The sequence below is a fragment of the Vollenhovia emeryi genome, unplaced genomic scaffold (genome assembly GCF_000949405.1).
Source record: "Vollenhovia emeryi isolate VEMERY1.0 unplaced genomic scaffold, V.emery_V1.0 DF939521.1, whole genome shotgun sequence".
NCBI classification, from domain to species: Eukaryota; Metazoa; Arthropoda; class Insecta; order Hymenoptera; family Formicidae; genus Vollenhovia; species Vollenhovia emeryi.
Genome location: NW_011966845.1, coordinates 1 through 11965, shown reverse-complemented (window position 1 = coordinate 11965; position 11965 = coordinate 1). Strand labels below are relative to the sequence as shown.

The following is an 11965-nucleotide window of genomic DNA, read 5'->3' as shown; positions in this document are numbered from 1 at the left end:
AAGGTCATTGGGGCTGGGTCCGTGTTTGTAAAGTTTTACCATAAATTTATATACATATATATACATGTAGATATATTTTAAATTGTATACAGTATCAATTTCCCCATACTTTATTTCAGGTAACAATTGGAAGATGGAATTGTGATCATAATTTAAAATAGAAAAAAATTCAATTTTTATTAATTTAATTTAAGATTACTTTGATTTCTTTATTTTGTTATTTTTCTCTTGAATCAATGTGTGTACGTAAAATTTACATCTAATTTATATTCGTTTCTGTAATTGTAAAATTTTCAAATTTAATCTAATTATTATTAATATTATTACTCAATATTAAATATTGTCATTGATCATATTATTATTTACATAATATTCTAATTTTCTGAAAAAATAAAAAATTATTGATAAAATTATATATTTATTTCTTTAATTTTAATGGATTTGATATATTTATTTTTTAATTTTCATGTTTATTTTCTTTGATATATTTTTGTTGTTGATATATGTTTTACTTTGTTGGGATTGTCACAATCCGAATAATAGAGGCCATCTATATTCCGTCTCGTATTCGACGGCGGAGCCACGATCGCGGAACCGATTTCTATTCCTCCGTGGACTATCTGATTTACCCCCCTTCATGAATCATGAGCTCAGTCTTCTTGAAGCCTTTCGCTTGTATACACGTTGTTCAGGAAATATATATTTTCATACACCGTACTGTGCTGTGTGCGTAGCTATCCTTTTCTATCCCTTCGTGTCACCGCTGAGAAGACGATATCGATCTCCCGCGCGATTCTCAACAGGTTATGAGCCCAGGAGGAGGCGAGTGTGATCGCTATCTGTACCTTCTACTTTCGTTGCGACGCCATTGCTAACCAGAATCGACATGGCTCAGGTGAGGAATATCGAGACCCTGAATAAGGAGAACTACGATACATGGAAGATGTTCATGGAAGCACTATTGATCAAAAATGACATGTGGCAATACGTGAACGGAACGAGCGTGAAGCCTGAAACCCTTACCGGAAACGAGGCATCGGTCAACGCAGTAAAGGTGTGGGAACAAGGAGATGCGAAGGCACGCTCGGACATCATACTCTCGATCAGTGCTAGTGAATTAAAGCAGGTCAAAGGGTGCGCCACGTCCCGTGAAGTATGGCTGAAGCTCGAAAGCCTGTATCAGTCTAAAGGACCGGCGCGAAAGGCAGCCCTCTTGAGACAACTGACGACGCTGAAAATGCAGAGCGGTGGCGACGCACGCGAGCATCTTCGTCAGTTCTATGACATTGTGGACAAGATCGGCGAAATAGGCGTCGAAATCGATCAAGACTTGCTATCGACACTGTTAATGATTAGCCTTCCTAGTGATTTCGATAACTTCCGATGCGCAATCGAGTCACGAGATGCGTTACCGTCCCTGGGAGTGCTTCGCGTTAAAATCACGGAAGAGGCGGACACGCGAAAGGGCATTACGCGAGACTCCGCGTCAAATGCGATGTTCGCGGGAAAATACGGCAAGAGACCACAGAAGAAACCGAAAAACCCGAGCGGAAATTCAAACGACAACGGTACGTTTAAATACAAATGCCACAAATGTAAGGTCGTTGGACACAAAGTCGCTGATTGCAAAAACAAGAAAGGAGATCAGAACACCATGCAGAACGCGACGGACACGACCATGTTCACGTCTAACGCTTACCTCACCGGATCCGACGTTTCAAACAAGTGGTGCCTCGACAGCGGGGCGACATCCCATTTTTCTCGCGAAACACGTAGTTTCGAAGCCAACTTGACTGCAAGAGATGGAAAATTGAACCTTGCGAACAGGGAGTCAACTCGGATCAAGGTGGAAGGCACGGCACGCCTCAACGCGAACGTGGAAGGAAAGGACAGACAAATTTCCCTGGAAAATTCGCTGTATGTCCCCGACCTGCGCATGAATTTAAGCCCGCTGCAGACGATGCTATTTTTCCTGCTGGATTGCTTGCAATCTAATAAATTACTATCGTTGCACCATTCAGCACTCAGGATTCCTAGTAATTTAGTAAATCGCAAGCAATCCAGCAGGAAAAATAGCATCGTCTGCAGCGGGCTTTACTCTCCGTGGGCAAAATCACAGAACACGGATTCGAAGTGATATTCGACGAAAAGAAGGCTGTCGTGGTCGATCAGAAGAGGAACGTGAGATTAGTTGCGAACAAAATTAATGGTCTGTATGTCGTCGAAGAATCGGCTAATCAAATTGTCACCGCCGATTGCCACGATACCGCCCCTGGTAAAAATTCCGTTAGAAACGGATAGAATTCACGTTCTATCCGTTTCTGACTGCTCTACTATGCGTTTTTGGCCCTGCAATTACGGATAGAAGCAGATGAAAAATGTTGCAGATCCTATAAGATTATATACGTAAAAACGGTAGGGAAAGGCTAACTGCATGTAACTGATTCCTAATGGAATGGAACTTATCCGAATCTATGTGCAGACATAATTAGGAATCCTATCCGTTCCTATACGCAGTCAGTTTTGAATGTCTATCCGCATCTAACTGCGGAACCAGACAGGATATATCTATCTGCATTTATTCATAACGGTGACGTCCGTTCTATCCGTTACTTACTGCAAATGCATATACGTATCCTATCAGTTTCTTACGGAAGACAAATCGAACCCAATCTATCGATTGAGTGCAATTAGAAGTTCGTCGGATCAGCCGTTGTTGAGAACCGAAAATCTGAGGGCCCGTCAACTCGCATACTCGCGTAAACTTACACGGAGCAGGTGTCGCGCGCGCGGTTCTAGCTAGCTTATACTTGACGTGAGACACTACCGTGTCTCGTGATTCATATTTGAGTTGTCCCTGAACGCATATTGTCTATATTATATGTATATGAACATAAAAATTATACAAAAATGCTTTATTTATTCTTAAAAATTACCACACTTATCAGAAATAGACTATAGTTTTGAAAATATATAGTGCTGAGTAACCTTTAATAACTGGGTACAGTTGCACTTGTTATTTGTAATTTTAGACAAATTCAATACGTACATAGGCAATGCGATTTTCTATCAGCAATTACGTCTACGTATCGATTGCAACGAGTAAGTACAGGATGCAGACAGAAACCGATACGAATCGTATCAATAATTGCAAAAAGATTCCTAGAGGTCGACATTTGCATACAGACGCAGATGGATACGGTATCCGCAATTGCGGATAGATACCGTCAGCATCCGATGCGTACACGCACCGGCATAAATGCTGTCCCTATCCTTGTGAGGTGCACGCATACAACTAGAGTCCCTGTAGTTGTGTGCGTGCACCTCACAAGGATAGGGACAGCATTTATGCCGGTGCGTGTACAAGATGCGAACAGAAACCGACAGGACTCGTATCCGTAATTGCAGCCAGATTTCTACCGGTCGACATTTGCATACAGACGCAGATAGATACAGTATCCGCAATTGCGGATAGATACCGACAGCTTCCGATGCGTACAAGATGCGGACGGAAACCAACATGATTTTCTATTGCAAAAGCTTATAGATACTGATATGCCGATATATTTCCATTAGATGCAGATATACGCTGTTACATTTTCTGTCTGCATTTGCAGATACAACAGTGCTGCTTATAGAAACGGATAGGAATTGAATCTTCTCATGAAGCTTGCAGTTAGATCAGACAGTATTCCGTTAGAAGCTGTTAGATGTCGTATACAAGTTCTATCTGTTTCTGACTGTTTGTAATGGAAATTTTTACTAGGGGTGAAGCACACACCGGAAAACACCGTCACTGAGGATGCTACCGAGACGCCCGACGATCCATACGAAACAGCAGAGGAAGACAACGAGATTTGTCCTCAGGAAGTCATCGATCCAGTCGCGGACGAACAAGAGAACGAGACTCGTCGTCGAGCCCCAGGAAGACCCAAAATCATTAGGTCTGGGAGTAGGGAGAGACCTCGGAAGGAATACCATCATTACTCTGAAGGAGCCGAATTGACAGCAGAACCAATGGCACAATTATTGGCAATCCCAATGAAGGAGGCGATGTCAAGTCCGGAAGCCAAGGACTGGAAATTGGCAATGATCGAGGAACTAAGATTAATAATCAGGAACGAGACCTGGGAGCTGATAGACCCACCGGGTGATCGATTGGTTATTGGGAGCCGGATGGTACTTTGGAACAAAGTAAACCCGGATGGAACAATCGAACATCGCAAGGCTAGATTGGTGGCTCAGGGTTACGATCAGAAGCCAGGAATTCATTTTAATGAAACATTTGCCCCTGTAGTGCGACTGGAATCAATTCGATTGATGGTCAGCCTGGCCGCGCGGTATGGAATGAGGATACATCAACTGGATGTCGCAACCGCGTACCTAAACGGACACATAGAAGAGGACGTTCTGATGAGACCCCCCAAGGAGCTGAAGACATTGTTGGAAGCCATCGTTGACTCGGAAACAGACCAACGAATCCTGCAACTGGCACAGAAGATGCTGCTAGACTTTGGTGGAGGAGATAAAGTCTGCAAGTTAAGGAAGGCTTTATATGGATTACGGCAGGCAGGACGAAATTGGTACCTCACGTTCGATGGAGTGCTCAAGAGGTACGGGGCTACCGCCACCAACGCCGATCCATGCCTGTATCGAATCGGTCAGGGGGAGAAGATCGTACTGATCGCTGTGTACGTGGACGACGTACTAATTGCTTCGAAGGACGAAGCGGAGATCGGTCGAATCTAATCTCGCTCCGAAGGATCCGTACGAACAAGCGTACGATATCCTCAGGACCGCTCTGGGCGATTATTACGCGCCAGCACCCTTAGAAATCGCTGAAAATTTTCGTTTCCATCTAAGAAAACAAGTGAAGGCGAGAGTGTACAACAATTTGTAGCTACGCTACAAAAACTCAGCATAAATTGTAACTTCGGAGAATACCTATCCAAGGCGCTGAGGAATCAAATGGTCTTCGGCCTCCAAAGCAGACGCATACAGGCATGCCTATTGGAGACTAAAGATTTGACGTTCAAAAAAGCACTGGAGGTAGCTACAGCCATGGAGCTCACGGATAAGGATGTGACCCAACTTCAATCGGGGACTGCAGCGGTGGACTACGTAAACTCTAAAGTAGCGACCACTCCGAAGAAAGGGAAAACAACGGGGAATAAGAAACCATCGAACGCGAAATACAAACGTCCGAATTCGAATTCCAAAACTAGCAATAATAATACTGTTTGTTTCAGATGCGGCGGCAATCACTTAGCACCTAAGTGTACTCGTACATTAAGTAAGAATGTAGACTGTAGACATTGCGGCATAAAGGGCCACCTGCAAAAAGTTTGCATGAAAAAGGAAAAGGAGCAAACTAACCAATTAGACGAAATCTTACAAATCCAGGGTGAACAAACCAAGTACAGAGAAAAGTTTTACACTATGCTATGGATAAATAATAGAAAGGTGAGTTTCGAAGTAGATAGCGGAGCCGCGGTCACAGTTGTCAGTCAGGACTTCCTCCAATCGCTGTTGCCAAACATACAACTTATGAAATCAGATTTACAATTAGTCACATATTGCAAAACAGTAATTACAGTTATCGGTTACGCGCGGGTAAATGTTCGATACAGACAAGTGACAAAGACGTTGAACATATACGTTTCAAAAACACGTAAAGAACCGTTAATGGGCCGGGAATGGATACGACAACTTAATGTCCAATTATTAGATTCTCTGCTTGCATTGTCACTAAGTACAGAAAGAGAATTACAAACAATCCTACAAAAATACGAAGCAGCTTTAGATCCGACGTCTGCCAAGATACGGGAGATACAGGCCAGACTCACATTAAAGAAGAATACATCTCCTATTTTTCTAAAATCACGAAAAATGCCATTTAATTTGATGCCTTTAGTTGATAAGGAAATCGATAAATTGATTACAACGGGCACATTAGAAAAAGTTAATACATCAACTTGGGCAACCCCAGTGGTGCCAGTACTAAAAAGAAATAACACAATACGGTTATGCGGTGATTTTAGTGTCACGTTGAACAAACATTTAGTTGTCGATGAGCACCCCCTGCCCACTATCGATGAACTATTTAGTACGTTAGCGGGAGGTGAAAAATTTTCAAAAATTGATTTGAAGCAAGCATACTTACAGATGGAAATACATCCATCAGATAGGGAAATGCTAACTTTTAGCACCCATAGGGGATTATACAAAAGTACGCGCTTAATGTACGGTATCGCATCCGCTCCAGCAATATGGCAGCGAGAAATTTAGAATATCCTACAAGGAATACAGGGAATTTCAATTCTTTTAGATGACATAAGAATTACAGGGCCTAACGATAGGGTACATCTTCAACGACTTGAGGAGGTTCTGACACGGTTAGGCAAATACAATATTAAAATAAATAGCGAGGAGAGCGAATTCATGAAAGACGGCATACATTATTGTGGATACTACATTAACAAAAACAGTATATATAAAGAAAAGAAAAAGATGGAAGCCATCGAAAGAATGCCTCGGCCCACAAACATTACAGAATTATGCGCATTCCTTGGAATGATCAATTAATACGGGCGTTTTATACGCAATCTAAGTTCGATTTTGACCCCATTACATAAACTGTTGGAGAAGAAAGCAGGGAAAGAGGTGCCTTTCGTATGGTCTTCAGCTTGTGAAACAGCATTTATAGCAGCAAAGAAAGCATTTACTAATAACGAGATCTTAGCGCATTACAACTCAAAACTATCCCTAATAGTGGCTTGTGACGCTAGTTCGTACGGCGTAGGAGCAGTGCTGTCGCAACAATATCTGGAGGGGAACGAAAGAGTAATTCAATACGCCTCGCAGTCTTTATCACAGACACAAAGGAAATACGCACAAGTAGACAAAGAAGCATACGCGATTATATTTGCAATAAAAAAGTTCCATCAATACCTTTACGGGAGTAAGTTCACCCTGTATACAGATCATCGACCCCTAACACAAATTTTCGCCCCCGAGAAGGGATTACCGGCACACAGCGCAATGCGCATGCAACACTACGCGATTTTTTTACAAGGTTTCAAATACGATATCAAGTACAAAGATATGAAATCGCATGCGAACGCGGATGCTCTGTCGCGGCTGCCGATGAAACCGGAAGATACATACACTCGCGACGTGGTGGACGATTACGAAATAAAGATGATCGAGTTGTTACCAATTACATTTAAAGATTTAATGTTAGAAACCGCGAGGGATATTGGATTACGAAACCTATTACAAGGTTTACAACATAGCACTACATTAAAGGCAGAAGATAGGTTCAATATACCACAAACAGAATTTAGTTGTCAACAAGGAGTTATCTTGCGCGACAAACGCGTAGTTATACCTAAGAAATTACGAAGCGCTATACTACGAGAATTACATAGCGATCACCCTGGAATAGTAAAAATCAAGTCAATTGCCCGAAGATATTGCTGGTGGCCCGGTATAGATCACGATTTAGAAACGGTTGTGAGGAATTGCGCAAGTTGCAACGCAGTACGTAAGGAACCAACGAAAGTTGAAGGACAAAGCTGGGAGGAAGCCGAACGGCCGTTCCAGCGTGTACACATAGATTTCGCGGGACCTTTCAAAGGTCAGTACTTTTTCGTTCTTGTCGACGCGTTTTCTAAGTGGCCAGAAGTACATGTAACTAAAGATATGACCACGCAATCAGTAATCCAAAAGTGTAAGCAAATCTTTGCAACTTTTGGAATACCCGAGATAATAGTCTCCTATAATGGACGACACTTCAAATCATACGAATTTGCGCAATTCTTAAAGAGAAACGGTATTATACATAAGACTTCGGCACCTTTTCACCCAGCGACGAATGGACAAGCCGAAAGATTTATACAGACGTTTAAATTAGCGTTAAAGAAACAATTCCAGGATACGTTGCCAACTAGGCGAGAGCTAATAGAAGCTCTACGGCGATTCTTATTACACTACTGTAGAATACGGGGCGCAGGCGCACCGCGCCGTATAGCTGACCGCGCTGCCTGCTGTTCGCGAGCAGCGACAAAGCGCTACGACTGCGCACACGCAAAAAAAAGATTAGCCAAAGGAGCTAAAATTTAGCAGTGACAGCTAAAATGTGTCTTTGAAATAGGGACAGCTAATGTTGTTGCTGCCACACCTCAATTTATTAGCTCTTTGAATTTAGATATTGCAGCAAAAAATATTAGCTGTTAGAAACAAGTAATATTTAGCTGTATATATTCAGCCATTTAGCTTTAGCAACAGTACGTAAAATACTTGCAGTGATGCTAAGAATATTAGCCAAAATTGCATGTGCTTGGTGGTGGTGCTAAGTGACCTTAGCTGCTATAACAATTAATTTTGTAAAGGCAGCAATGCAGTATTAACTACATTTACATATATACATACATACACACTGTGGCGGTCGTAATACGTGATCCGGCACATATTGGCAAAATCCAGCACCGCGCGACACGCGCAGGAAGTAAAATTCAGTCTCGTAATCCAGTTATCTCCACTGGAATTCTTTTTCCGGCTTCCACGCGGCTTCCTTATATACCGTACGAGACTGAATTTTACTTCCTAGTTTTTCGCCCTCCACCATGCGCGGCCTAGCGGCGGCCGGCGAACTACTCGTAGGCTGGTGCTCGCGCGCGTAATATGTTTCGCAGTAACTGCTACTTTCTTAGCTGCTAGTGCGAAAGTGCGCTATTTTTTCAACTAATAAAGTTGTATCTCGCAGTGATTGAATTTTATCTATAGTCACCAACTTTTAGCAATGGCAGCAAAACACTTAGCCTTTTAACTAAATACAAAGCAGCTACTGCAATTTAGCTGATATTCCTAAGTCATTTTTTTGCGTGCATGAGCGATCGCGCGGAACGAGAGCACGTGCTCCGATTTCGCTCCGAGTCCGCTCCAGAGAGGACACTCGGGGACTCTCCTTTGTGACGGGGCTAAGAACAGACGTAGAAAAGTTCTAGTCTCGAGAGTCGGTTTCGGTCTTTTGTTCTTTATACTTATAGTTTATTCAGATATATATACAGTGGTGTCTTTTCAATTAAAATCGGTGTTACAAGTTATTTCTCTCGCCCGGTTATCCACTCATCAAATCCCATCCTACAATATCCTTTTCCTTGGGGAACGATTTACAACTTCGGACCCCACCCACTACCCGCCTAGCAGAGGGCTGAGAGAAGTGTAGGCCGTATGGTGAAGACTCGTGCTATTCTAGCAATGGAGAAATCCAAATTTGAAGCATATTCGCTAGAAAAGCTGAAAGAAGAAGCTCAGAAATACGGTTTGTCCGTTACGGATGATCGTGAGAAAATCATACAAAACATCATGAGGCACCTTGAACAGAAGGGGCAGCATAACGTGCAGGAAGAAGCGGCGAGAGCAGCGGCGGCGAGCAAGCAGAGGAAGGGCTCGGCAGGCTCTTCAGAACAGGCATCCGCGGCTCTGCTTCATCAGGTCCTGATATCCATGCAAGGGATGTTGGAGCAGCAGAGGATGGCTCATCAGCGGCAGGAGCAAGCTGAGAAAAGACAGCAGAAACAGTTTGAAAGATTGCTGCAACTCGCGGTGAATAACAGGAGTGGAACGCCGACGGGAACGGACCACCGGAAGCCGCGCAGATTGCGTTAGGGACGACTCCAATAAGCAGCACGAGGGGGGCTCGAAGTGCCGGAGACGGCCCGCCACCAGGAAGCATGGTGAGCTGCCTGGCGACCCAGATACCGGAGTTCGCCGGCGGGGAGGAAGATAACGTCCAAGCGTGGACGAGACGAGTCGAGAAGATCGCCGAAGTCCACGGAGCGTCGGACGGAGTAACGCTCTTGGCAGCCTCGAGTAGGTTGACCAAGTCGGCTCGACGATGGTACGAGCTCCAGACGGGAGCCGCCATAGAGTCCTGGGTTGGACTGCGCCAGGAAATATTGAAGATGTTCGACCGGAAGATACCCTTCTACAAGTCGATGCAGAGAATCGAGGCGCGGAAGTGGCAATCCCATAAGGAGTCATTCGATCGCTACGCGATCGAGAAGTTGGCGCTCATACAAGTGCTCAACTTGCCGGAGGCGGACAGCATCCAGTTGCTAATTGGCGGCATAACGAATACCGCCGTCAAGGCGACGGCACTCTCAATAGTGACGGAGCCGCTAAATTGTTTCCTCGAGCGGATGAGGACCATCGCGGAAGGAGTGGTGGAGACGGAGAGGAAGCCGGCGTCGTCGGGACCGATCGCCAAATCCAAGGATCATCCGTGCAGGAACTGTGGGAAAAAGGGACACAGTACCAAGGAGTGCAAAGCGGAAATCACCTGCTTCTACTGCAAGGCAGTGGGTCATCGAAGTTTCGATGACCCATCCTTCGACTGCCCGAAGCTGAAGTCAAAGGATGGCAAAAGCGGAGCAGCCCAGAAGCCAGCGACTTCGCAGATAGCAGCCACGGTAGCAGCCAAACAGCCGGAGGACGAATCGGTGGCGACGATCCAGAGCGCAAGTACCCACCTAAAATTAGAAAAACCATATGTGAAAATTAGCAGCGTAAATGGCAAACTTTACGAGTTATTAGCTCTTGTGGATACAGGGAGTCCCGTTTCTTTTATAAGAAAAAGTACATTTGAGAATTTTATTGGAGCTGCGACGCATTCGGTTAGGGCGTCGGAAAGAAAATTTTTGAGTCTAAATAATTGTCCGTTAGAAGTAGTAGGTATTGTTAAATCGGAGATTCAGTTAGAATTATTAAGAGACAGGAAGTTTCAAATCGATCTCTATATTTTGAACGGGGAGCCGTTAGAGGCCGATTTGATCTTGGGAAGGGAGTTTCTTTCGAAGGAAACACTCAACTTGGTATATTCACCTTCGACCGGGAACATACCAGAAGCTGTAAATCTCCTTGCCTGCCTTCCGTGTTATGTTGACGAAAGGCAGACAAAGAACAGTCTGTAAGTAGCGGTCGAAAATATAAAAACGGAGGTCGATCCGGAGTCAGAGAAACACTTGAAGCTCCTTGTCCTAGAAACAGAAAGCAAACAGTTAGAACAGGTAGACGACGGGTATTCGGTTAAAGTCAATGTCAAAAACAATTCGACATACGCGTATCCCCCGAGAAGGGTCGCGTTAGCTGAGCGAAACGAAATACGAAAGATCACCGATGACTTATTGCAAAGAGATATAATTCAGCGAAGTATCTCTCCGTACTGTGCAAGGATAGTTCCGGTAAAGAAACGAACGGGTCAGATCCGAATGTGCATAGACCTCAGGCCGTTAAACGCCAGGATTGAAAAACAAAAATATCCTTTTCCAATAATCGAGGACTGCCTATCAAAATTAAGCAATAAGAAATATTTCACGTTACTGGATATGAAAGACGGCTTTCATCAAATTAAGGTGGCAGAAGATAGCACCAAGTATTTCTCGTTCGCGACGCCCGATGGGCAATTTGAGTTTAAGAAACTACCGTTTGGGTATTGTGAGGCCCCCGCGGAATTTCAAAAACGAATTGTCCACATACTTAATTCACTGATCAGAGAGGATAAAGTTATTGTCTACATTGATGACATTCTAATATCATCAAAAACTATTGAACAAAATTTAGAGATCCTTGAGGAAGTGTTAACAATTTTGAAAAAATATCGTTTTGAGATTAACTACGCTAAAAGTCAATTCCTGAAAAAGAAAATCGAGTTTCTTGGATATAAGGGTGATTCAGAATAGGTGTAGTGTCCCTGAAATGTCGAATTCCTGATTAAATTCTAAGACGATTTTTCTCTTACCAAAATTTTCTCCGAAGCTTAGTTTTTGAATTATTAAAAGAAATAGTTAACGAATGACGGGCCGAGTACAAGAGGCAGGCAGGGGCGGCACACGGCGGATCTCGCCGCGAGCGCTTAGACGTGGCACTCAGCTGATCGCTGCACAACATACACGCGACGCAT

The 11965-nt window shown here is 43.8% G+C and overlaps 2 protein-coding genes across 3 annotated transcripts; one reads left to right on the top strand and one right to left on the bottom strand.

Annotated features, from left to right (window-relative positions):
- The first annotated feature begins 4968 nt into the window (after positions 1–4968).
- LOC105557325 (uncharacterized protein K02A2.6-like) lies at positions 4969–8124 on the top strand. The gene is made up of 3 exons (XM_012004539.1): positions 4969–6229; positions 6329–6487; positions 6686–8124. Exons 1-3 carry the CDS (start codon positions 4969–4971, stop codon positions 8122–8124), a joined length of 2859 nt encoding a protein of 952 aa, XP_011859929.1.
- A 374-nt stretch (positions 8125–8498) lies between these two features.
- LOC105557320 lies at positions 8499–11077 on the bottom strand. 2 transcript variants are annotated; one of them, XM_012004529.1, is made up of 4 exons: positions 10888–11077; positions 10346–10535; positions 9379–9562; positions 8499–9300 (listed from the first exon to the last, which is right to left on the bottom strand). In XM_012004529.1, exons 1-3 carry the CDS (start codon positions 10901–10903, stop codon positions 9466–9468), a joined length of 303 nt encoding a protein of 100 aa, XP_011859919.1. In that variant the 5' UTR covers positions 10904–11077; the 3' UTR covers positions 8499–9300; positions 9379–9465. The 2 variants fall into 2 exon arrangements, with proteins under 2 accessions (XP_011859919.1, XP_011859920.1); XM_012004530.1 differs by having other exon boundaries at positions 8499–9255.
- Positions 11078–11965: the final 888 nt, after the last annotated feature.

Excerpts from the sequence above, each read along its gene's own strand:
- LOC105557320 (XM_012004529.1), bottom strand. Across the intron at positions 9,563-10,345 it reads CTGCCTTGCAGTAGAAGCAG|CTTGCTCCTGCCGCTGATGA; the intron begins GTGATTTCCGCT and ends GTCTTTTCTCAG.
- LOC105557325 (XM_012004539.1), top strand. The coding sequence starts at position 4,969 with ATGGTCTTCGGCCTCCAAAGCAGACGCATACAGGCATGCCTATTGGAG. Across the intron at positions 6,230-6,328 it reads CCATAGGGGATTATACAAAA|ATGACATAAGAATTACAGGG; the intron begins GTACGCGCTTAA and ends CAATTCTTTTAG. Across the intron at positions 6,488-6,685 it reads ATACTACATTAACAAAAACA|CTTGTGAAACAGCATTTATA; the intron begins GTATATATAAAG and ends TATGGTCTTCAG.